The 25,537-nt window shown below is 43.9% G+C and overlaps 1 protein-coding gene and 1 long non-coding RNA gene across 3 annotated transcripts in view; one reads left to right on the top strand and one right to left on the bottom strand.

Annotated features, from left to right (window-relative positions):
* Nucleotides 1-25,537, bottom strand: part of pio (zona pellucida domain-containing protein piopio) — a 116,351-nt gene that overhangs the window by 3,855 nt on the left and 86,959 nt on the right. For both annotated transcript variants that reach the window (XM_033480208.2, XM_033480209.2), the window contains exons 5-8: nucleotides 4,114-4,281; nucleotides 3,301-3,506; nucleotides 1,631-1,793; nucleotides 377-559 (exon numbers count right to left, since the gene is read on the bottom strand). In XM_033480208.2, coding sequence (XP_033336099.1) covers nucleotides 377-559; nucleotides 1,631-1,793; nucleotides 3,301-3,506; nucleotides 4,114-4,281 — 720 coding nt within the window. The remainder of the gene's footprint in view (nucleotides 1-376; nucleotides 560-1,630; nucleotides 1,794-3,300; nucleotides 3,507-4,113; nucleotides 4,282-25,537) is intronic.
* LOC143260243 (uncharacterized) lies at nucleotides 13,510-14,724 on the top strand. The gene is made up of 2 exons (XR_013034370.1): nucleotides 13,510-14,083; nucleotides 14,267-14,724. It is a non-coding gene; the product is annotated as an uncharacterized LOC143260243 (long non-coding RNA).

Genomic DNA, 25,537 nt, shown 5'->3' with positions numbered 1-25,537 from the left:
CTTACTTCAGCATCTCAAATGTTACACTATTTTTACTTGATAACTGTACAAAGCTACTCGTGGCAATTATCATTGAAAGTCAGAGGGATGTGTATAATCCTCCAAAAAATTTATTACACATATCACAACTTCAATAACCGTTAAACACATAATCTCACTAGCTGTTTCGTCTTTCAGATCGTTGTTAAAAATTGCCGGGGCTGAGAGGTTTAAGAGCAGGCAAAACCAGGTGGAATTTCGCCAGTTGTTTCCAGGACACTCTATTGCGAGATTTCAGTTTGCCAATCGGCGACGAAGGTCTCGGCGGTAGTTTTCCAAGAACGATCATTTCGAACCGCGAAATCGGCTTGCCAATGAGAATACAAATGCGACTCACCCTTTCTCTGACGACGTCATCGCTGTAATCAGACCTGGAGCCAATGTCCGAGGCTTCGTTCACGTATAGTCCGCTGTAGACCTCTATGGTTGCCTCTGTACCACCGTCGAGGCCCTCCACGTTTTTCACCGCGTTGTTCGCAGTGTCCCTGCGTCGTCTCGACACCGAATTGCAAGCCGGCGGCTGCAACAACGGCATAGTGATTACCTCTTTTGGAAACTCTCCAAAAACCTCGATCATGCGATCGGTTGGACAGTCATGCGACTCGCCTCTCCGATTTAATACAATTTGCTCAATCTGTCTCTTGTTTTTTAACCCTTCGCTAACTCGAAGTTAACTCCAGAACTCCTGGACATTTCTCTCGACACAGAAGATTCCTATTTCTTTTCGGTGTTTGTTCTCTTTTTGTGTGTAAAATCGAACACTAGCAATTACATTTTATTAAATAGAAACGATAATGTGTAAAAATTGTTTGAAATTACACAGTACGATCAATTTTATTGGGGACTCAGAGTCGTCATTCGTGTGCAAAGGATTAAGTACAAAAACAAGAACTGTTGAGGACTGGATGCTATGTTTATTAATTATGCAATGCAACTAGAACAGGGTATAGAGATCTTGATGCACTTCTGGCATCATTTGTTTCCATGTAGAGCAGACTCGGTTCTTAATTTAAATTGTAAAGTGTTCGAGATAGTTTGTTGGATTTCGCTGTAAGTATGGTTCAAACGCGTTTAAAAGTTCATAGTCTTGCGAAAAAAATACACCAGTGCATTCAGAAGTGCCTATAGAATTGCCTGTTGTGCGAGCAACATTTGTACGGTATTTATCGTCGAGGTTCAAAAATTTTTCAAATTATGCATTTAAATGCACAGGGTGATTTTAAGCGGTCATAACAATCAATTGACGAAGCAAGTAACGACCGGATTTAATCATAAGTTGAAGATGGCCTGTGTTGGAGTGAAACGATGATCATTGATACAGATTGCGTTGGAGAACAGAAGAAAAAGTAATTCATGCTTAGATGGTAGAGCCATACGGCTATAAATAAAGATTATGGGGGGATATGGTTGCTTCGCTATCCTTTCACCATTCAAAAGATTCGATTCCCGTTTGATCCGATATTGCTAAATGATTATTACACTATTAAAATCTGATCATCGTGTAAGTAATCCGTAGTAGTATTCAAGGGGAAGGGATTATGGGAGATTCAAGCCGCGTGAATCTAACGGGTTGAATGGAATTTCTTATTACCGTGATGCTGCATCCTCCGTCGTGTTTCACGCACATTCTGACGTTGCACTGGTAGTAGACACTAGCTGTGTAAGGGAATTTGTGCGCATGGAAGTTCACCTTCGCCTCCGTTTTGTCCTCGTTGTACGTGAATTGTCCCATAATCTCGCCGTCCACCGGGCAACTGGAATAGAAATGGATTTCGCGATCACTATACTGCTCGCAACAGAAATTGTCCTATTACATCCCGTTCATGTTTTACAGGAATTAGAAGGATCAAGGTGTTGTAGACATTTCAAAACGAATGTCGTTCCAGAAGTATGCAGAAGTTTGATCACGTACGTAACAAAAGGATACATTGTTCAGGATTCTTATTTAAGTCTTCCATACATAATTCAGTTTTGCGAGGAACATACTCGTACAAAATTGTTCGCTATGTATTAAACGATTTCTTTGATTTTTAGAGGATTGCGCTGACTTTTTGGGACAACGAAATCGAAAGTTGACGGCTTGTGACATAAGTTTTGGCGGTTACATCGGGCAGGTCGAGAGGGAAAGTGTCCCCGCAACAACCTGTCTCATCAGCTGATTTGCTTATGAAAAGAAGTCACTGAACCGACCCGCTTTGTACTCCGAATTCCGACCCTTGAATTATTCATCGGACGCTCTGACGTGGTCAATGCGGTCACATAGATAGCGGAATTGTTTTTTCGAACCGTGTCTGCCAATAGACTGCCACGTGACAGGCATTTGGATGCACAAGTTCTCTTCTCTTTTACCAATTCTACATTCCCGGAAAATGAAGTTCGTTGGGAATCCAGAAAAGCAGATTACAAAGAGTGAAATTTAAACAAAAGAATAACTCGAAGAGTGTAATCATCATCGTCGATTCTAATTTTTCATCATTGGCTTTGGTGTGCTGTAAATTAAAGCCATAAGCGTTTTGCAACGCGATGGTGGTCGTAGCTAGATAAAATAATTTACAATGAAATTATAGCTGCAAGAAAACGTTGAAATGCTTGTAGATATTTAACGCTGGAACTACCGGGCGGCTCAAAATGTTTCTGAAGTCTTGTTGAGACTTGTAAAAATGTTTTGATAAACTCTGTCTCTCTTTCGATAATCTCTCTTTATTCGAACATACATATATTGTAACAGAAATCTAACGATGTTTGAGTAGATCCAATCTCGTAATTATTATCAAATAACGTACATTAGTAGCACTTAGGGTTCGTTAATTCTAGTGTTGAGACTGATTTTTTCTAACTTCAGGAACACGCTAACATCGTTTAAATTTCCTTAGCGTGTGTACCTTTCGTGCGCAACGTATAATAATCGCCATATGGGGGCGTGTACGTAGCCATCCGGAGTCAAGGGGTCAAATAAATTGCGTTGATTTGACGGGACATAATGAGTAAGGTTGCGGAGTGTGAAAGAATGTAGAGCTCGCGGAGACTAGGAAAATTGATGGTGATTAGGAGATAGCGCGGATGATACTAGTGGAACGCAGGATATATAGAGCTGTTTTCTAGAAGAGGGAGCACGGCCGTAATTGTGGAAAATAGGTGACCCGGAGCCCGTGAGAAACGGGGAAGCGTGGCTCCAGAAAAAAAATAACGAAAGAGAAACTTCTCTCGGTGGATGCGAGCAAATATAAGTGATTCTCGGAAAATAACGTAATAGGAAATTACCCTTCATCGTTTATGAGCTTCTGCTCCCCCCATCCGAGTCCATCGCGTACCAGGCAATCGGAGATCTTCAGGCCGAACATTTCCTGTTTGTCGATGCTAATGACCAAGGTCAGGGGGTCCCCGATCTTCACGTTTTCCGCCACTTGATGCCTCGTTGGATCTCCGTTAAAGATCTTCATCGTGCATCCTGGCATAGGAGCTGTTGCCTGTCAAGAACGTTTCTTGCTAGTCTCTTAATGCTTACTAGACTATTCGCGATCCTCTATTTTCGCTACCGAAAGCTCTACACGCGAGAATCGTTCCCCATCTTTTTTATCACGCCTACTACTGCGGACGCTTAAGCGCGTTCTCATTTTTGCGAGAAAAACAGAGAAGGGGTTAATAGAATTTTTTCTGCTTCGGTAATTGCTTCCAGAGATTGTTTGAATTTATTTTATTTTAGATTGTTCAAATTTTCTAGACAAACGAGACCGTCAAATTTTATTTACAAGCAAACGTATCTATAAAAAAGGCTATAAAATTTTATCTATAAACAAGTTTATCTTCTTTTCTTCTTTAACACCGATACTGTAGGTTTACAAGTTATCATTTTTATGAAAAAATTTGTACAGAGAAAAGAAGAGCTTCTGTTGCTTATAAAAATACAAAAGGATCTATTCATATTTCAGTGATTGCATAGTTGGACGAATTATAAAATAGTCAGCATGATCTTGTCTTTTTCATTTGGATGCGACGATGTAGTGACTTTCATAAGAGATTTTTCGTGTTACCAAGTGTCGGGAGCTGTATCGAAGCAAAGAAATGCATTCTCACCTGCAACGGCAGGGATTGTAACATGGCCACGTGCGTCTGGTCGTTCGTTACCACTTTGTCTCGCGTCTGGTACCGACATCTCACGTGAAAACCTCTGCCCTGGTTCGTGACCAGCTTCAGGTGTGGCTGCACCACTATCGTGTTGAAGTATTCGATACCGCCGTCGTCCTGTAACGGAATTCAAAAATGTCTCTATTAATAAACAGTGCCACAGGCGATGCGTGTTCTGGGATTTTTGGAAGCGTTTGTCGTGACACACCTGGCTGTAATCAATGTAATTGATGTAATTAATTTAGGGGTGGTAAATTCTATGCTGTGTTTCTTCTACGATTAGTTCATCCATGCTTTCGTAGGCTTCGAGCTTGAAAATTTCATAGATTTTAAGGGTTACGAGTTCAAAGATTGGAAGATCCAAAGTTTTAGAGATTAAAGGACACAAACGTTTAAAATTTGAGAACTACAATGGTATAAAAATTCGAGGGTTCGTCGAGCTCAAAGTGCTAAGATGTCGAGTAGAGTATTCCGTGTTTTACATCGTCTACTAATTTATTAGTATCGTGCACGTTCTCGTCGACTAAAAAACTGTGTACAGACTTCGTCTCGGAGCGGCCGCAAAGCAATTTCTCGGGCCTCGGTGTCTGGGTCGTTTCGAACCTGCGGCGAGGATATAAAGTAAATCAAGTCACAATGTAAAACCGATCCCAATCTCCGCTCCCTTTCTGCCCGTGCTATCGTAATTGTTTCAGTCATTGTTCGCAACGGACGCGTTTCGGTGTGCCGACTGTTGCAATTCACCAGCGCGTTTACGAGCCATTTCGTGGCTTCAACTTGTTGATCGGGACTGGCAACCCTTTCAGTCCCCTCAGCAATCCGCGTGTCCTTGCACCATGCCAGCAGGAACCTAATCGTTTTTTCCCCTTTCATCTCTAAAACGTCTTTATCTTCATTTTATTAAAATTGCGATTCATAACTGATAATTAAAACTTCCTTAATTATCTCCCAAGCACCGACTTACTAATTCTCTTCTTTGAGACACTTCGCTATAGAGTACCTTTTTTTACTCACTTCAGGATGATTGTTCACCTACAAGCGTTACCGCCCGTGGCTATTTCATTTTCTTCCCCGACGAGAATCGCTTCTGCAATCTATCCGGACCAGTCATTGCTATTAATGCGAACGATAATCACCGTTGATCAGCTTAATTCGTAAACGAAGCTTCCGCGGGCGACGGGTGTAATGGGATGATGATCGTCGTCTTTAGGGGACGCCGATGATCGTGTCTAGCCGATCGAGACTCTATTTATACGTGTTTACCTAACTGTCCCTTTTCTGGAGAGCGATTCATTTCTTTCGCTAATGGAACCCATTAAGCAGCACATTCTACGGAACAACCTCCAGTTTTTTGCTACTGCTAGCACTTTTTACCACAGTTCCACAGTTTGCTTAATTCATCTTACACAATTTACTCTTATTAATCGTGCTAGAATTCTGGTATTCAATTCTGGTGCAATGTTTTTCGAAGTCGAAGCTCTTCGAAGCTGGAACTCTACGAAGCCTGAAGCGACGGGCTCAAGTGCGAATACTTGAATTTTCGCACAGAATACACACCACGATTTCTCCGGCGTCACCGCAAACAACTTAAAGCGCCGCTGTGTCACACGATCCGGACCACGATCGGACTCCTCATGGCAAAACGAGCAACGATGCCCGGCGTTGTTCCCCGTCCTGTTCCTTTTTCCTGCGGGGCCCGTCCCTTCAGACCACCCCGGCGAACGCGACGAATTTTTGCGAGTTCGCCGTTCCCTCGAGCATCGATTTTTCTTGCGGTTCTCGCGCGCAGGAATTCATTCCGTGAACTCGATCGCGCTTCTTCTGTATTATGTTCATACTTGGCCAGATCCGGTGGTTTTCCGCGGCCAGCTGGCCATTCCGGGAACCCTCCGCCAGCGAATGATCATTGGTCGATCCTCGACGAACGTTGCATCCATTGTCACCGAGAAGCTTTAGGTTTCACCGAGGAATTTCCCCGTTTTCTTTTTCTTCGAAACACGTCGCGTCGCGTCGCTCGCAAATATTCCAAATAATCTTTCTCTTTCAACTTCTGGCATTTATTCAGCGAGTTCCATTTGTTGTCGACAGTCATTACTTTCTCTCCAATTTCATAATAAATGTGTTCGTCCGAGGAATTTTCCCCTTTCCTTTTTCTTCGAAACTCGTCGCGTCGCGTCGCTCGCAAATATTGCAAATAATCTTTCTCTTTTAACTTCTGGCATTTATCCAGCGAGTTCCATTTGTTGTCGGCGGTCATTACTTTCCCTCCAATTTCATAATAAATAGTTTGTCCCGTTAAAATATTGAAATAGATAAATAAATAACGTTTGGATCGAACCAAAAATTTGTACTGTTTTCCGATCAATTTTCAACTTAAAATGAAGAAACAAGCTAAGAATAGAACGGTTTAATTATCAGATTTGAAGTTCAAGATCTTTAGTGTGAAAGATTAGAACAATGTTTAATTATAAATTATGTTATTTCATTAAATTATTAATTGTAAATTGATCGTTTGGACGATGCAGACGAGAACAACCCCTCTGGAAATTATTAAACCGTTAATTTCACAGATTTCTTTCTTCAATAATATAACAATTCTTTTATTCCTCTCTTATTTCTTTCTTGGAATCTTTTCATTCGCTTTTCGCCGTATAAATTCGCTAGGAACGTGAATAGGTATAAAATGGCCGCTTCTGCAGTTGAAGTTAATTGGTGCAATTCGAATGGTCGAGCTGTTTCTTGCAGTCCTGGCCAGTAAATAGGGGTTTCTAACTCTGTCCTAGGCATACGAGGCAGCTGTGCCTCGTTGCTAGGTGTGAAACGTAAAGTCACCGATCCTGACGGGCCTCCTCGGGCCTCTCTCGGGCCGATGCACCGCAGATTGCGAGTATCCTTGCTGAGGTCGGACGCGGGGATTCTCGAAGGTCGTTGCCTGCTCGATATATACGGTGTGCGTGCAAAATCATCGCACAGAATTCGTTCTTCGTCGATTTCCATTAATTAATTCCGCGCTTCTTCCAAATCGAAACGACGAATCCCGCCTTCATTTTTAATGCTTCCGCGTGATTTTTGTAGATAGACTTGCTGATCCCCAAATTTTGCTATTCCTTTTTGCTTTAGGCTTAGACTGTAAATAGTATGCACTCACGGTGAAATTCAGTAATCGCGATTTCCAAGAGGCGAAAAATTCAAGGAATTTAGAAATGTCAGCATATTATTTCCAATTGATTAACGTTATTACTGGATGAAAGAACTTGCTGCTATTCAGTTGCAACTTCTTGCAACCGCATCGGTTACAATTTTGCGAATTTACAATTTTAAATTCGCATAAAAGTCCGCAGTTCAGTTGTTAAATTCGCAAGCTGCGATATCGAGTGACCAGTTTTCATAAAAATTTCGTAGCATCGCGTGAACACAAGAGTTAGGTAAACCTTGACATAACCAGGAGGGGGGGGGGGGCGCTAAATGAGCAATGTTAGCGTTGGCGGAGATTAATTTTCGCGTAACAGGACTAACCAGGAAGCGTTTCCTAGCGTTGTCCTCGTCCGGGACCGAAAACGATAGGAACCTCTTTCCCAAAGGACACAATCTTCGCTCAGGAAGTCGCAGAGCCCGGAGAAGAGAGGACGTGGTTCCCAGCTCGCAGGAGATCTTATCTCGTTTGCGTAGGTTCTTAATTAGATTCACGAAATGGACCTCTATTTTCCGAACGATCGTTTTCCCCGATTAGCTTGTTATCGTTCTTTGTTCAGAATTTAATAATCCACCGGGGAAGACAAATTACATGGGGACGGTAATTAATCAGCGTTATCTCGGCGCTTTAATGACGATAATGACAGCGATCTGGTTGTCCCCGGGCGTCCTGGAAGTGCGTGGTGGCTAGGTTACGATCCTTGCAATCACGGTGTCACTCGATAAGCCACATGCTGCTCTCGGATAGCGGTCGCCGGGAATGGTCGTTGGACATATTTCGTAATATCAACGACGCCGTGCACATCAATATCTGATAATGCGTTTCCAAGATATCGTTATGGTCGTCGACATCGTTTCACGGCATTGCTCTCGTTAGCAGCCGCGAAAATTCGACTCGTTAATACAGTTAACGTTCCCCGGGGACCTTGTTATGCGGACGATAATTTCTTAATGACTTGATAAAACAGTCATCGAGTATGGACGGACGTTCAGTGGCGCCTTCCCGAGACCGATATGCTCGTGTCTCTAATTACTCTATAATGTCTGTGGAACATCTAATTTAATCGCATCCAGGCTGATGTAGTATCCGTAATTAAATCGGAGAACGGGCCAAAAATCTCGCGAGCAGAATTTCCTCGGAATTTTTATCTAGCAACTCGAAATGGCTAGACGACTGCGGAGCACTCGACTCTCGTTAATACAAGAGCGAAAATGTTTTTAGCTGTTGGTTAACGCACTTCGCGGTCTGCTAATTGATTTCTAGACGGCGCGTTAAACGAGCGGTTCACCGTTCGGCAATGCTAATGCCAATGTTGCAGATCGTATCGGCGATTTGCGAGCCAAACTCACGGCTAAATAACATCATTACATAATTCATGTTCCCCTGCTGTCAGACAATTGATCGAGCACACTCCTTTCGGCCATTATACGTACAATTGTGGGCGTTAATTGCATTATACATTCCCGCGGCTCCAGCGATCTAAATTTTAAATACTACTACTCTCTCCGAAAATCGAAAGCCTAACTTTTATTCGCCACGTTTCTTCTGATAATATCAAACGCTGCCAACGAAGAAAAAGTTATCTTTCTTCGAGTACTCAGCATTCTGAAAAAGTTATCGATGTTAATATAAAGTACTTATTCAATCGCTAAATCATGTTTCCACATGATTGCAACGGACGATTCACGCAGCTTCAACGAGATCCCCATTATTGATCTCTCCCCAATAAACAAATGCGCCTGAAAAAGGTATTTTTTGGTAGCTCATTTTTGTACGTCATTTAAAACGCAACAACTTTTTTATAATTGAACTAAACGATATGAATTTCTTTTTTAGACGATAACAGGGCTAGTTTATTTTAATGTGCCCATTACTTGGAACGGCGAGAAAGAATGAAAAAAGAAGGCACCACCTACCCAAGGACGTCGGCTAACTCACAGCGTTCTACTGTAGCCGCTTCAAGATTCGCCAATAAAGTCGCCAAACTGTTCGGCGAAATTGCTTAGCAGAAGACAGAGGAAGATCTCCGTCGAGCTGCCAGTTCGATCTCCGTCGGATATCGACGGCAGGCGCCGGTTGCGTAACATGGATCGGATTAATCGTGGCCTCATCTTCGCAATGATCACCTCCCGGTGGTTAGCAACGTTGGCGTGGCGAGCTTTGTTGCGTAGGCTTCGGTAATGATCCTCGCAATTTGTGGTAATACGGATTCAGGTGTGGGCACACGATCGGTAAAACCGATCTGGGGCGGTCTAGCACCGCCCAGGACACGGATCTGCATGATTGCTGTGGCGAATTAGCGGCTTGCTGACGGCGTCCGGATAGCGGCGGTACTTTTAACACCTACCGGTGCCGTTCGCGTTCATTATTTAACACCGATCGCGCGTACCGAGACCGTCGACGCTTATGCTAATACGCTTATACTGTATCGCTAGCAGATTATGCAGATTCTCTAGTCTCCTTCGTCCGCCTCGCGTTCGTTCTACTTTGCTCGAAAAGTTCTGCAGAAGTTTTTTCGGAAAGAAGAAATTTCTCCACTTGTGCCGACCATCTGCGATCGCTTTCTTTCTGATCTCATTAAGACACGCACTTTTCAGGAACGAATATCGTCAGAAGTACTGTGAAGACATTGCTGAAGAGTCAGACTACAAGATCCTGAAGATGGAAGTCGACGTTCTTCGCCCAAAGGAAGAAATACTGGAAGTGTTAATTTTCCCTGACAATAAGATCGGTGTGGAAGGAATTCACAAAGTTGATAGCACCGGTTGCAGTCGGTTAGGGTTTCTCGGCGGAGGGAACCAGGGCCCTCTGGGCCCGGCGGAGGATCCTGAGAGGCGAAGGCTGGAAGTTTTCGAGGTCGTCGATATGGGAAACCCACCTACACGAACGGGTTCCGACGAGTTCGAGGAGCCGTGCGGCCACGGATAGCTCTCTTCGTGTCGGTCCTCTCCCTCTCTCTCTTTTTTCTCTCTTTCTCTCTCTCTCTCTCTCTCTCTCTCTCTTTCTCTTTATCTCTCTTTTTCTGTCTCTGTTTCTGCATGCCTTTATAGATGAAAAGGGGGAAGGAACAGAGGGAAAGAGAGAGCGAGAGAGAGAGAGAGAGGGAGAGAGAGACGAGCAAAAAGAGGGCTGAGGATCATGGTGGACGGACCTCGGAGGAACTTTGAGATGCTTGGGGTCCGACGACACACCGGCTGAAACGATTCTGACGGACGCGTAAAACGAGTTTTACGAGCCGGAGTAGTGAATTTTAGTGGAGGCGAACGGGGTGGTTAATGATCGTTTAAGAAGCGAAATTAAGCGAATCTCTCCGTAGTGTAGAATTCCCGTCTTAACGATAATGGCGGTTTCATGAGCAGCCGCGAGAATCTTTATGCATCTATAATGCAGTGGAATGTGCGAAATTCGCGGGCATTCAATTACCGATGTGCATAGCGAATTTTTTGTTATTCGATGCAGGTGACGCTCGTTCGCATAGCGCGGGCCTGACGTCGACGAAAGCTTGGATGTTGATCATTACTCGAATAGTTTTGGATAAGTATTTGTCGAAGATGATTATTCGAGTGAATTCTCTTTAGTCGAATGTTTGATTCGAATAACAATTATTCATTATTCGTAACAAATTGTGCTATCTATTCGAATAATTCTTCATTCTTTATTCGAATAATTCTGTATTTTCTACTCGACTAAATTATTCGAATAATGATTGTAAAATTATTCGAACAATAACGTGAATAATTGTTGACTGTTTTCGCTACCACGTAATTTTTTAATAACTTTCTACGTATTATACGCGTTGCAAACATAAATCCTGGAGTGTACGATGACTCCCTTAGCACCCGTTTCTATCTGAGAAGCATACCCAGCATTTCTATGCATAGATCTGATATTATGTTCATTTTCTATTCAACAGTAATGACTCGTGACGATGGCTTCAAACAGGCTCCACTGTATAATAATTCGTTTCCTTCAAATCGAAATAACACTTCTTGTTATTCTCTCATCAATATTCAAGCATCGAATCAAACGTAGGCACAAGAATGAATTGTGTGCTACTGCTGAGGAAACGATTAAAGCCGAAGCGGCTGCAAAGAAGATAATATGGTGAAGGGGTTGAAGTACCCGAAGCGGTTCTCGAAGCAATGATAGATCAGTACTTGTGGAACCCGTAGCGATATCTGAGTTAATAGTACCTAATCCGGCGGTACTGAAGCTAACATTAGTTGAAACGGCAGTTGAACCCACAATAGAGCATTGGCCGAGTAATAATACCTAAAGGCAAATACGCAGGCATAACGGACGTTCGTTAAATTCTTTTATTAAGAGGTAAGGGAATACAAAAATTCGATTAGAAGATAGACAGAGTACAAAAGTATAATTAAAAATTGAACAAAATAACAGAATAAAAACATTCAATTAAAGAATAAACGAAATAAAAGGATACCAAACTCGAATATTCGATAAATATTAATCACGTCTGTAAACGAATCGAAACCACAGCAATTGGTCACCCCCACAGTAACAAGATCCAGTTCCCTATATCACAATTATCTTTTCATTACCGCTGGAAGTCAATTGTGGCAATAATGCAATACGAGAGAAGTTCGACTCTCGGCTCTAAAACGATAACGCCTGTAACTAACGCCTAAGTACTAATCGAAATCCTTAGAAGGCTGTTGAAAACCGCATGATCGACTGCATAAACCCCTTCGCGAGCATAGTCAACGGCGAAGAACAATCTGCTCCGCATCGTAGGCAGCTAATGATAGAAGTACTTCTGGTACCATTAGCTCGAGTACTATCGGCAAGAATTGCCCCAACGACGGAGCATTGCCCGAGTAATAGCATTGAAAGTAACAGCACTCGAAGTACTAGCTGAAATATCGTGTAATCTGGCGGAATCGTAAAGGCGGTCGAAAACTGGCGGGATCAAATGCATCTAAAACGTTCCACGGTCATATCGAGCGGCGAAGAATTCGCTCTCCGGCACACCCACCAATCAGCACAGCAGGAAACCCGTCCTCGCGGGGAACGCGAACTGTTACGACGTACGGTGAATCGACCGAAAGCTGGAATTCATAATAAAGTACCGTTGCGCTTACCGATCATACGCGGTCGGTTCCGTTTTCGCGCGAAGGTCGAGCCCATTGTGTATCTGTTCTTTTTCTCTCTCACGCTCGCTCACTCTATTTCTCTCTGTCTAGGCTTGTTCTATAACGGTTCAAAAATCCATCGAAATCGGCGTCATCGTGCGTTGCGTGCCGAGTAAGAGACGCTATACCGTTCAGGCGAGAGAGGCTGATCGCCGAAGAGGATGGGACCAACAAGAACGACAGGAGTCGGATTCCATCAGCCGGAGAGCCGGAGAGTCGAAGAGCCGAAGAGCCGAGGAGCCGAGGAGCTATCAGACCGCGAGGCATCCACGGTATTCCCTTCTTGTCTAGTCACGGACGTTCGACATCATCGGATGTCGCGTCAATTCCCACCAGGATGCTACGTACACACGATGCGTGACGACTTATTCCGCCGGGGACGCGTCACTCGGCGATTTCGTTCGGGAATCTGTCGGCTTTCGTTTCCTTTGATATGCCACTTCATTCCGACGTTGCCGAGCGATTTCTTCGACGAATTTTGTTCGACGATAACGTCGGAATAATTTACAAGATATTTTTATTTTGGACGATTTGATTTCGGCGATAGAAATTTTTCTGCCGTCTTTTTCAACGCTTTCGCAATCCGCGTTAACCCCTGGACTTTATGTCGTAGCGATTGCATCGTTTTTATCGCGATTAATTGTATAACCGAGCAGATTTTTCGTTCCTGAAAACCGAGCGGAAAGTGAGTAACGCGTGTGCTTTGTATTCGACCAAAATTTATTCAATCAACAATCTATAAAATTGTCAATCGACAATTATAAAACGATACTGTAGATCTGCGAAGTAAGTAGTGTGTTAAAGAAAGCTCTTGTTGATTAAAATGTTGAACGATCTGTCCATAAATTTCGTGTTTGTATAGTTTGGTGAATTAGAAATTGTCAGGCTCACAGAATCTTCTGTAAATTTTATTTTTGACGATAAGATGTTTTTGCAGATAACAATCTTTACATAGAAATCAGAATAGAGAAGAATCCAGTACAATTTTCGTTTCTCCGGTATTATTTATTTGATGAGCTGCTAGTAGTTTTAGTGTTTGCATAATTTAATGCACTGTACGATTTTTATAGATTAATTCGAGTAGAGAAGAATCAAGTAGAGTTTTCGCTTATTAATGTGTCCTCGTTTTATTTCTCCATAGAGTAGTGTGGATAGGAAAAGATCGTGCGCGAGGAAATCTCGTCGATGGAAAGGAGAAAACGTCGAAGCCCGATCGAAGTCAAAGTTGAAGCCGGCGCGGCCTGTGTTATGGCGTCGTAGACCACCCAACGCGCAGCCCCGCGAAAAATCTCGGCTATTCTTGGCTGCGCGAGCCTCGTCCTGCCTGAAAGACACGCCAGGCATCGAGGCATGCGTTTCTGATGTTCGTCGGATGCTTCCTGGACTGTTTTATCCGGACCGTGGATCTTGAGGCGTTCGACGGCTCGGTTCATCCTTGCTCGATAACGATCGCCAATATGTCCAGTCGCGAGATGCTGCTCGAAGCCTTCGACGACTTGAGAAAAGGATCTTGGCGGATCGGAAAAGAGCAGCGGATCCACTCTGTGAATTTTCATAAATGCGGATCCTTCTGGTAGATAGAAGTGTTCTCAATCTGTTTGCAAGCACTTTCGAAATTCTTTCTTTTTTTAACAATATACTTATTGTGAAGGTTATTTCTATCGATTTTTCAGAACGATTTCTTAGTCGTTCCTATTAGAGTTTTAAATCTCTATTTATCGTTCCTATACAATTTTTTTAATTTGGTCAATTTTAGGTGATTACTGGAGAATTACTTGTCGACATATTTGACATCTTCGCGAACTGAAGAGGAATATAACAGCAACAGCAAAGGAGTGTAATATTCGTGATATCAAGAACGGTGACAGTGGTATCGCAGAGATTTCATCGACTTTGAGCAGGACAAAAATATTTGGAATTTGAAGTGCAGAATACCTGATGAAATGTGGTAGAGTCTTGGTTAATCGAAGAAGATTGCAGCCGAGTTTGGGAGAAGTTTCCGAAGAATACCACGAGATTACGAACATTCGAATATTCGAATCTACTAAAATTTGTTAGAATGCGAAGGGGAACGGATTCGCGAGCGAAGAATTTCGAAGCTAAAGGGGACAGTTATCTCGAGAAACGCTTCGAGACTCGTTCCCATCGGAGGATTCGTTTTTCCACGCTCCATCCAGCACACGCGAGTCTTTAATAAATCGTTGTAGCAGCGGATTATTACAGTCAGACTATCTGCTATCTGCGGACGGTCCCAGCGCAGGAATTCGTTCCCGTTCCCGTCCTCTGTGTTCATCAGAACCGTGCAGGATGCACACCTTTTGGCCCCTGGCACCAGAACGAGCCCCGGTAGCCGGGGGTTTCATGCAAATGAACTATCAGAGGGACTCATCAGTGCCGCCCTTGATTCTTGTTATTAATGTACCCGCAACTTTCTCACCCGCGGTACCACCAATCTTCCCCGGCAACATTTATCGTGCCGCGCACCCGCAATTAGGATAATTTTAATCAACGCGAGCCGGCGCCTGTTCCTCGAGAAATCAGTTTTTATTTCTCCGCTTCTTTTCCCGCCGTTTTAATTCAATCCGGTAAATTTGATCGTGGATTCTCCCAGCAACGTGCAATGTGCGGAACATAAAATAATAAGGTGCGAATAATATCATTAAATCGATTCTCTTCATTGTCGTGGATAATGTATTGATTATCGCGATATATTAAAGTCACGTTATCGGATTTTCAGAGAATTTTGAACGTGTTCGATTTCGTCGAAGAGAAAAATTACTTTTGATCAAATGATTTCGAACAGTTTTAGTTGTGTCGCTTATAATTGGAACACTTATCGATAGATCGCAGAGTTTATGAATTCATGACACGGTGGAAATATTTAAAACAATTTAAAGCTAGATTGTTGCATCGTGTTCGATTATTAATCACAAAGAAATAAATGTCTGCCGAGCTCCCGCATCTTGCAATCACAGTACGCAAATGTTATTCAGCATAAAGATTCACAGTCTAGTAATCAATTATCCGTATAACAGACCAGATTGCACGACTATCTTCAATCTGCAAAGTCATTCTTTTTCAATCTGGTCGCATTCTCGACGATCATCGAGCACAGCCTTTGCGCAGCGAGGGTTTCGATAATTTATTCGAAGAGCCTAGACCTCGTGAAGCACGAAAACCCGACGCCGGGCGAGCTGGAAGACACGTCCGTGGACAAAGAAACATTTAGCGCCGGCGACGTTCATTTATTTTGCACGTTTCAATTAAGTTTGATTAAATCTGCGGTGGCGATCGTCGGCTAGGGGGGTTGTATAATGTATTCAGGGATTCTCGGAGGTGTAGAACACGTTGCGGATAGCGTCGTTCGACGAGAGGGGTAGGATCCGCGAGAACACTCTGCCGGGGAATGCACGCGATGGGGCCAGGGCCGTACGCACGTGAACGCGCCGCGAACGCGCCGCGATCCTTGTCGGAGATTTATATTCACCCGGGACAGTGATATTAATTCCACGCCGACCAGGAACCCGCCGCGCCGGAGATCTTATTAGCCAGAATTTACGTAACGGCCGCGGGAATTGCTCGTTTCCGTGACTCGTAGCCCCGCGGCCGGCTGCAGGAAGCTTTCCGATATCCGTGGAATGCACGTGTGGGTGCACGTTGATCCACGAACAAATCGAGCCGCGATAGAGCGCACGTAAAGATGTCCCGCTGCAGTATCTGACGGGCCTCGGGACTTCCGGGCGATTCTAAGGACTGTTCGGAGGCGGTCCGATTTTTTTCTCTAATATTCGTTTTACTTAGTTTCTTTCCTTCTTTCAGGGACAATGGAGGATCTTGAAGGATATTCTCGGAAAATTCAGGAAACCATGCATCTTCGATATTTCAAATTAAATGGAAGGTTCAGCAGGTCTGCATTTAGCAAGCTCTTTCGGTAACGCTAAATAGAATGAGAATTATGGAGGATTTAATTTCGTGCTCGGAAGAAGTATATTCTCCGATAAAAATAGCAACATTCTCCGGAAAGATCGAAAGATCCTCTAGAAAAATTCAGGAGACTCTTTAAAATACCGAAGCAAGAGAAAGGATCAACAGATCCGCATCTTCTAAGAGATTGATCCAGACTCCGGATAATTCAGCACGCTTTCCGAAAAATTAGGATGCACGTAAAACGAAATTCAGGAAATAATGAAGCGCTCGAATGGAACCGTTCGATTGTGCCCAACGAGCTGCAAGGATCGGCAGATTCCCGCATGCGGCCCACTCACTATCAAGAAACTTAACGTCCCCTAAGCCGCTGCATCTTCTTACAAAGTAAACGCATAAAACCCGCAACGTAATAGTCCCTATAAACTGCACAACTTCACGGGGACACGGTCTTCAAAAAGCAATTAAGATCGCGAAAGCTAAAAAATTGGAATTCCGCACGGGGGAAGCCCGATAAGATCGTCGTTCGTTAAAAATCTCGACTAACAGGACTCGTAATGGTATCCACGAGCTCGGAGCGCGCGAAGAGCCGGTAACAGTACCGCAGGACTAGTGTGCCTGCATCAAGGATGAAGCCGATTTCCCGCCTGTCGCACCTGTTGCCAGGAGCATCAAAACCACGGAATCCGGTCCACCGTTAAAACAGCTCGGCAGCGGCGGGATCGTCGCGATGTGATCGGAAAGCAATAATCCTAATTAACCCGTGGATACGGATAGCAGCTCGCAGGAAACGCTGGAGGATCGTTCTTCAGCAGAGTTCGGCAATTTTTATTCGAATAGCGAATAATTGATACATCCTACAGATTTGTTCCTAAATAATGAATATTCCAATAATATATTATTCGAAAAATAATTATTCCAAAAATAATGATTTCTTATTTACGAATAAATCTGTAGCATTATTCGAAGAGATTTATTCGAACACACGATTTTATCCGTTGTTCGAACGGGAGCTAAGCGACGAGTAAATGTAAACGTCAGGCGTTGCCGGACCGAGACCATATGTCCTTAAAGCCGCAGCCCCGTGGGCGACTTTGTAGCTACAATGTCTTATGGCGCGAGACCGTAATACATTCGCTGAACCAAGATACATTTTTATTCGAATGATCTTCGCTGCGAACGAACGAAGTTATTCGAAAACAATCGGTAAATTTATATTCAAAATGATATGATCCGTTGCTTCCGACTAATCTCATCTCTCCGCGGCTTCTATTCGATCCTTCGTATAAATACTGATTGGAACTGTTACATGAGTAAAATTAGATTCTCCGTTGTCTATAATCACAGTCGATTCCGTTCTCTATCCGCTCGCGGTGGCTGACTATTTATAAAAGTTAATAATCGAAGGCGTCACGGTCGAGGAATCCCGGCTCGTTAAAACTGTTCAACCGTGGACGATCCTTTTTCCCCCGCAGCGATCAGAAATTGGCGGTGGCCCGACCGTGGCCGTGCGCTGTCTGACAGGGGAACGAATAGGAAATGTTCGCGCGTGTTCCGCGCGCGGACAGCGTGCATCGCGCATCGCGAGGCGGCTTCGCCGGTGCCGGAGGAGAGTCAGCTGGCCTAACCGAGCGAGGATATCGTGTTTACAAGGATTACAGTTCCTCGTAGCGCGTGGCGCAAGATCGAGGCTCTCCGCGGGCCGCGCGGCAGCTGCGGCCGACTGCTGCAACTGCGGCGACTGCAGCTGCAGCCGAGCGCTCGCAGCCTGGACTGACCGGACGTCGAACCCGAGAAATGCTTCAGCCAGCTAGATACATCGTAATAAGTACAGAAAGTAGCCCGCGGCCAGGGCGAATCCCAGGATAAGCCAGTCGTATTTACATACGTCGCTCCATGAATCTCCGGGATCCTCTATCCATCTTGCCGCTCTCGCCTGGGAACGAGGGCCGACCTTAGAAATCCTATTTCCTCCGGGAACACCGGTGCAGCTGGCCTGCTACACGCTTGTAGATCCTACGATTCCTCTGTTTCGCCAAGGATATCGGCATAGCTACGAGGAACTTTCTGTTCCGAACTTCGCGATCCATAACTCTAGGACTTGCCTAGTAATTGTCCTGATCCACGAAGAATTTATAGTCTTTGAATGTGTGAAGCATGCTGGTAATTGTACCTCGAACCTCGAAGGACGTGTTTCATAGAATCCTTGGATTTGTTCGCAATTGTTTTGGTCTTCAGAAAATAGTCTAGGATCTCTAAGACTTGCTAGTAATTGTCTTGATCACCGAAGAATTTATAGTGTACAAATGAGTGGAGTATGCTGGTAATTCTTCCTCGAACGTCGAAGGATGTATCTCATATAATCCTTGGACCTGCTCGCAATTGTCCTGGTCCTCGGGAAATAGTGTAGAATCACTAGGACTTGCTAGTAATTGTCTTGATCATCGGAGAATTTATAGTCTATAAATGTGAGAAGCATGCTGGTAATTGTACTTCGCGAACCTCGAAGGATGTATCACATGTAATCCTTGGACTTGTCCGCAATTGTCCTCGGAAAATAGTCTAGTATCTCTAGGACTTGCCAGTAATTGTCCTGATCCACGATGAATTTATAGTCTATAATTCTGCGTAGCATGCTTGCAATTGCCCCCATCCTCGACGGATTTATAGTCTATAATCCTTTGGAGGCTTCCAATAATTCGATCGGCAGTCGATCTTATAATAGATTCATGCTCTATAATTTTTTGCGACTCGCTAGTAATCGTCCTCATCCTCGGAGGATTTATAGCCCATAATCCTTCGGAACACGCCAATAATCTGACCTATAATCAATCTTCCAGTTCCAACGATTCAGTAACGGACCTGAATACTCGAATCCAGTGAGCCCAGTCGGAGCCCTTTTATTTCCTCCCCGTAAAACCGGACGACAGACGGTTCCGAACATCTGAACGACGTTCAGTTCCCGACAGGATCGACGTCCCCTAGATTTCGACGCATCGCGGATGTGATTAATAGTTCACCTCGCGGCACCATTAATATTAGTCCGGCCTGTCGGAAGCGGCGCCATTCATGAAATCACGCCGCGGTGGATACAGTTATAATACAATTTCGTTGATCGCGCGTTCGCTATAAATAATTCTGACGCGGTTCGCGTGTTCCCAGGAGTCGGCCGCTGCCGGTGATGTCACGCCACCGCCGTGTTTGCCCGCCGTTCGCTGAATGATAATACCAGCGGACAAATTTCTCTCGTCAATATTTGCCGCGCGTTGCGCATGCGGGCGCGTCTTCTTGGCGCGACAACTGCTTCTCGGACATGCTCATGAATAGATGCATAATCGCGTTATGCAACCGAGGCGATTAGACGGTTTTCTCGAAGACACAGCTGTTTTCCCGCATGCCTCTAGCAATACGCACGCGGCGTAGGAAATAGACTTCAATTGCGACACGCGATTTCCTTTCGGCGCTCGGTGACGCCTCGATGTTTCATTTGCAGGCCGTTGAAAGTTTTTTGGCTCCGGATCTTTCATTCATCTTGTCCCGTTGATGTTTCCTTCCTCCCGGGTCGAATCGTTCCGACGATATTGTTCTCGTTCACACCGCTATTTCGGGGCCACAAAAAGCTTAAATTTAAAAGGCGTCGTTAGCTTATTAAAATGAGACGTGAATCGCTCGTTGTCAGAGTCGATGAACAGGTACAAAAATATTTAACGTCAAAGAACATAATGTGCGCACGTTTTTTTAAAGAAATATCGTTCTCCAAGCGCCGCCATTTTGGAGTCGCAAAGAGAACGCAGAAACGCTTGAATCTAAACTTCTGAATCTAAACTTGTGAAAAATAAGAGACGAATCGTTCATTGATTTAGCAGATGGACGACTACAAAAATATTTAATAACAAGGAAACTGATATGTTCACGTTTTTCTTTTTTAAATATCGTTCTCCAACCTCCGCCATTTTGGTGCCAGGAAAAGGACGTAGAAATGTTCGAACCTAGACCGTGTCGCGAATTTGTTTAGAACAAACGTTTTGTTAGACCGAATGTACAGTCAAGAAAATGATTAATCGTTCGAAATTCATGGCTCGTATTTTCGGTTTCCATCGATTATGCGACCGCAACGTAAATTCTCCCCAATTGACGCTCAGCTTGGAAACGAAAATGGACAATTTAGGAAGAGCAGATACGATTATTCGAACCTTGCTGCGTTTTTCTATAGTTACCGATTGCCAACGGCTATAAAAGCGAGCAGCGTGGCTCGATCAATTCTCGAAACTTCTTCCCAAATTGTCCATTTTTATTTCCAAGCCGAGCGTCAATTAGGGAGAATTTACTATACATTCCTGTTCCCGGTTTTAGAGTCGTGCTCTCTGTTGGCCGACCCCAAGAGAGAACTTAATCCGCGTAGATAGGATCGGCGCATCCCGGTGCATCTTTGAATGCGGGTTAATTGCTGGATGCAATCGAGATCGGAAATTAAACGACACGCGATCGGTACCGGGTGACATGGAAATTGGTGCGCGCCGTCGCGACATCTGGTCTCGATGGAATATTGAATCTCTGCGCGCGACTTAATTGCGCCGGATACAATTTTCATTAAATTGTTATAATTACGTAGTTAGCCAACGGCATTATGCAGCCACGGTCCTGATTGGATACGGATAACGAACTCGGTCATCCCCGCTCATTACGCCCGGCTGTTAATGCTTGTTTGAGTTTGGTTAATCGGCGATCAACATTTTTCTGGGAATTATAACGCTCCGCCGTCGCTACCATCTTCTCTCGAAATTGTTTTATTTATGTGCGAGCCCGCGTTTCAGACGATTTAGCCGTGGATAAGAGATTAACTAATTTCCCATCGTTCGCTTCTATGTTATTAGCATAAATCACGCCGCTAATTTTGGTACGCCGCGATCTCCTCGCCAATGTACATTGTGTTCTAGTTAATAAGATAATTGCACCTGTGTACGCTCGATCGCATTTTCCTTCGATTCTATACGAATGCGTGTTTGCATTCGTTGTTTACTTACACGCCCCGCTCGCGTTCATCTGAATCGAATGAATCGAGCGAATCGAATCGTTCGTTTTCGTTTTCCGCGAACAGGTTTGTCGCGCGAATTCTCGGCGACGCGGCGCGCGGCGATTCGCTGAAACGGACCGTAAACGATGGAAAAATGTTCGCGATCAGCCCGATCGTTATAGGAACGGGCTGCGTCCGTGTCCGATGTGTGTCAATGCGATTCGAAATACGCCGTGGCACGCGTGACAATGAGACGCGACATAATGCGACGCGTACGTGACGCCTGGAATGGCATAAAAGCAGGCTGCGGGAACGTTTAGGCCTTTAGGTCTTTTCTCCATCGGGAACTTCTTGCATAAGCGCTCGCCTAGTTCCCTATGAATTGCATCTAATTGGCTGCAGGGGCCACGAAAAAACGATTCGACATACCGTCGACCCGCTAAATTCACGCGTTTTCATAAATGGACCGCGGATTTTACGTGTTTCGTATCGAAGAGTTGGGCAAAATTTTGTACGAACGACGTGTGAAAGATAAAGGCTAACAAATACAATTTTATCGGAATAAAATTTCATTACGGGTGATAATTGATTTGAATGAAAATGATAGAATACAGAGTGCGCTTTTTCACAGTTTATCGATTTACTTCTTCCGTATTTTATCTTTTCGAATTATTCGAATAAAGAATTACACGAACGAGTAGAATAATTTACAACGAATAAATTCCGGGCGACATGAAAGCGTTATTCAAATAGATACTCGTTGATAGTAATAGCTGTCCAATAAAAGACGGAAACGCAAGCACGAGCAGTAAATGCTACAGCGTCTGCGCTTTTTTTCCCGACCGATGGATCGTGTTTGTTTAGGATTACGAAACACCACCACCGGTGGCTCTTCGGGGATCTGTAGTGTGAATCCTGTTGATTGCATGTCTAATATTTGCTCGCGGTTCGGTTACGGAATCGACGAACTGTGTGATTAACCAGATTTTCCGAGAAACAGGATCTCGAGGCATACGACCCCGCTGAAAAACTCGAAGCTCGGCCTCGTGTTCAAAGAAATCGGCTAATATTGTTTTTAAGAGAATGTAACAAAATTTAATATTCACCGAGAGCTGTTGATTCTCTCGACGACACAGCGTACCGTACCACGAAATTCCGTAATTCGCAGAACCATTAACATAGGAAACTGGCCACTTTATTTACCGGGAGCCTGTTAATAGGATTTTTAATGACATAGCTGTTTGCAGAGGAGGCTCGACAATTTTTGTTCTAAATAGTAATTGTTACAACGTTGATTGTTATAGAATACAAATCGAAATAATTTGTTGGATTACCCATTAAATCATTGTCACTTGAAATAATCATTTATGAAATTTTCAACCGTTGATTTTTAATTTTTATAGTTCGCAGAGCGAATATTAGGAGGATCAAATAGCACGTTAGTTTACACCGCAGCTTGTTTACATTGGTTTATGAACAGAAGGCCATTTTATGATGTAACCTATATAGTTAATCTATATAATCTTCATAATTAATTTATAGCAATTTTATAATGCTTATATGCAATATAATAATTAACACGAAATGAAATTTCGTAAAAATAAGCTTATAAAGAAAACGGCTCAAAACATACTGGGTTTCTTATAATCGACATATTCATTAGATAGCACATAAGATTTGATCATTCAATAAAAAATGAACAAGAATTTTTTTTATGAAGTCATATAATTTTTTTTATGCAGATCGACGCATCTTTGTATTTTCTTTGATAAATTATTTTAAGGCATTTCGGTCGAAAATCGCTTAACTTGGAAGTTATGATTTTTGTCGCGAATGCTCACATAAACGCCGTACTGCGAACCGTGGAGAAATTTATTGAATAATTCCGGGCTATGAATGTGTTGATAGAAGTCTGACGTCATGCTTAGGCGATCGTAATGCATTCGATTCATCGATAAGCCAACACGAAAGGAACAAAAAAAAAACGAGAACGTAGGACGAAGCAGGGGACTCCGGGATAATTTTGTCGCCGACCATACCCGGTTTCTCTGTAAAGGCGAGGTCCAAGGTCGGAACCACAGGCTCCCGAATAAAATTCACGCCCACGCGAGCATTCCTGTTTTGGACAGTGCTGCCGTGTTCGAACAGGATTTCGACTTTCACCGAATGATTAGGATTCATTTTCTACGTCGCAAGGATACATCCTTGCACCCACGCTTTAAATCATCCCACATAGTTAGCAACATGATTCGACGAGAATTTTAATCGTTTCGCGATTTCGTTTTCTCTTTTATCGGGGCTAGAAAGAATTGCAACAAAATATTATAGGATAGTTGAATTCTACGAGATATTACAGATTAATTGAATTGCACGAAATATTATAGAATAATTGAACTACATGAAATCTTGCAAATTGATCGAATTATATGGAATATTCCAGATTAGTTGGTTACACTAACACAAAGCCGTACTTTCGAACGTTCGATATCGTTCGACCAGTCGAGCAACATTTCACTGAATAATTTCACCTGGTATCGCGTTGAAATTTCGCCAGATCTTGCCTCGAGAAGGCAGTTTCGACGGAAACTATGGCTGCGAATCGGCTTCTGGTATTTTCTTTTGGCTGGCAAAAGCTTTCGTTGTAAATTAGAGGCAGAAAAAATGTGTGTGTGTGTGTTCCTTAGAATTATTCAAATACTGGGATATTCAACGACAGAAGAGCTAATTTGCCAAACAATGCGTTGCAACATTTACGCAGGCATTGCGATCGGTCGGTAATGACGAAGAACGTTCCTCAACTTTTTATCCGAGCACGCAAAGAAAATGGCGAACGTGTTGCCGAGCCTGCAGATTCTCAACAGTCGTCCAGACGGCAGGAAAAAATTCATGTTTTTTTTCAAATTAAAAGCAAATAGAGGAGCTTGTAATCCATGAAAAACCACCGCGACGGCGCAATAAAATCTCGATCGAAACCCGTGTTCTTCGGATCGAAAAAGATCCTGCGGGCGTTCGGGCTCGATCCTGGATCCTGGGACCAGGTGCTCGAGAACGTTAAAAGCCTTGATCACGCTAATCGCGGCCCTAAGTACCGTCGATTCCGCGGGCCGTGCTACTCCCGCTAGGCAAGGATTAATTGCGAGTAACGTAACACCGAATCACCGGCTTCGCGAGCTAGGATAATGATAGATCCTTTCCGGCGTGGTCGCTACGGACCCTATAGACTCATCCTGTTGCCAGATGACGTATCTGTGGGATCGCGTTCGATCGTAGAACCGGATCTTCGGGAAATGAGTGGATCGGGTTTGCCGTTCCCTGCAGCTTTGCTCGCTATAAATCCTGCAGGATCACCGCTGGATCAAAGGACCAGTCCTATGATTATAAGCGTACCTCGTTCCGAGCAACAAAGGACAAGCGAAACGACACGTTGATTAAGTTATACGTTCGTCGAGCGGACCGCCACCCGACGATTTATGCCCGATTCTGCTCGACACGAGGGCCTCCTTGGCCACGGAGCCGAGAGGCTGTGTGCCTTCGCTGATTATTCAATGCTGAACGTCCGCAGGAAGTCAACGATCCCGGCTCGGTTACTTTCTATAAGGTGCCCTTGCTTTTCCATTAGGTCGCCGGCAAATAAATGGCCGAGTTAAACTTGCCCTCTTTGGCCGCGGCTCTTCGAACGCAGAAAGCCCGGAGAAAAATCTTCCACTTTTGTCCGTGGTTCGAGGACGAGCTTTTAACTACTCAGAGCTTGGAACTGCTGGATTCGATGTTCGAAATCTAAGTTCTCGTGGATATTGAGTTGTTCGCAAAAGTAATTTCGCTTTTTCTTCGCTTTCTTTTACCAACAGAGGCATTTGTTCTGTAACTTCGCGAGAACAAATCGTAGCGACTTAATTCAGCCCTCAAATTAAAGCGGAGACTCTGAACTTTACGACGATGTGTGCGGCATGTTCGACAAGAATTTTTGCCGCTCCGTAGAGGGCGTTAAACTTTTTGCACTTTTTCGGTTCGAACGTACCCCCAGATTTAGGGTGTCGCATTTCTCGGCCGAACATTGTTAATTTTTTTCTATCATAAAATCATGATCTT

The sequence above is a fragment of the Megalopta genalis genome, chromosome 11 (assembly GCF_051020955.1).
Source record: "Megalopta genalis isolate 19385.01 chromosome 11, iyMegGena1_principal, whole genome shotgun sequence".
NCBI lineage: Eukaryota > Metazoa > Arthropoda > Insecta > Hymenoptera > Halictidae > Megalopta > Megalopta genalis.
The sequence above is the reverse complement of the archived record's forward strand: the minus strand, read 5'-3'. Positions and strand labels throughout refer to the sequence as shown.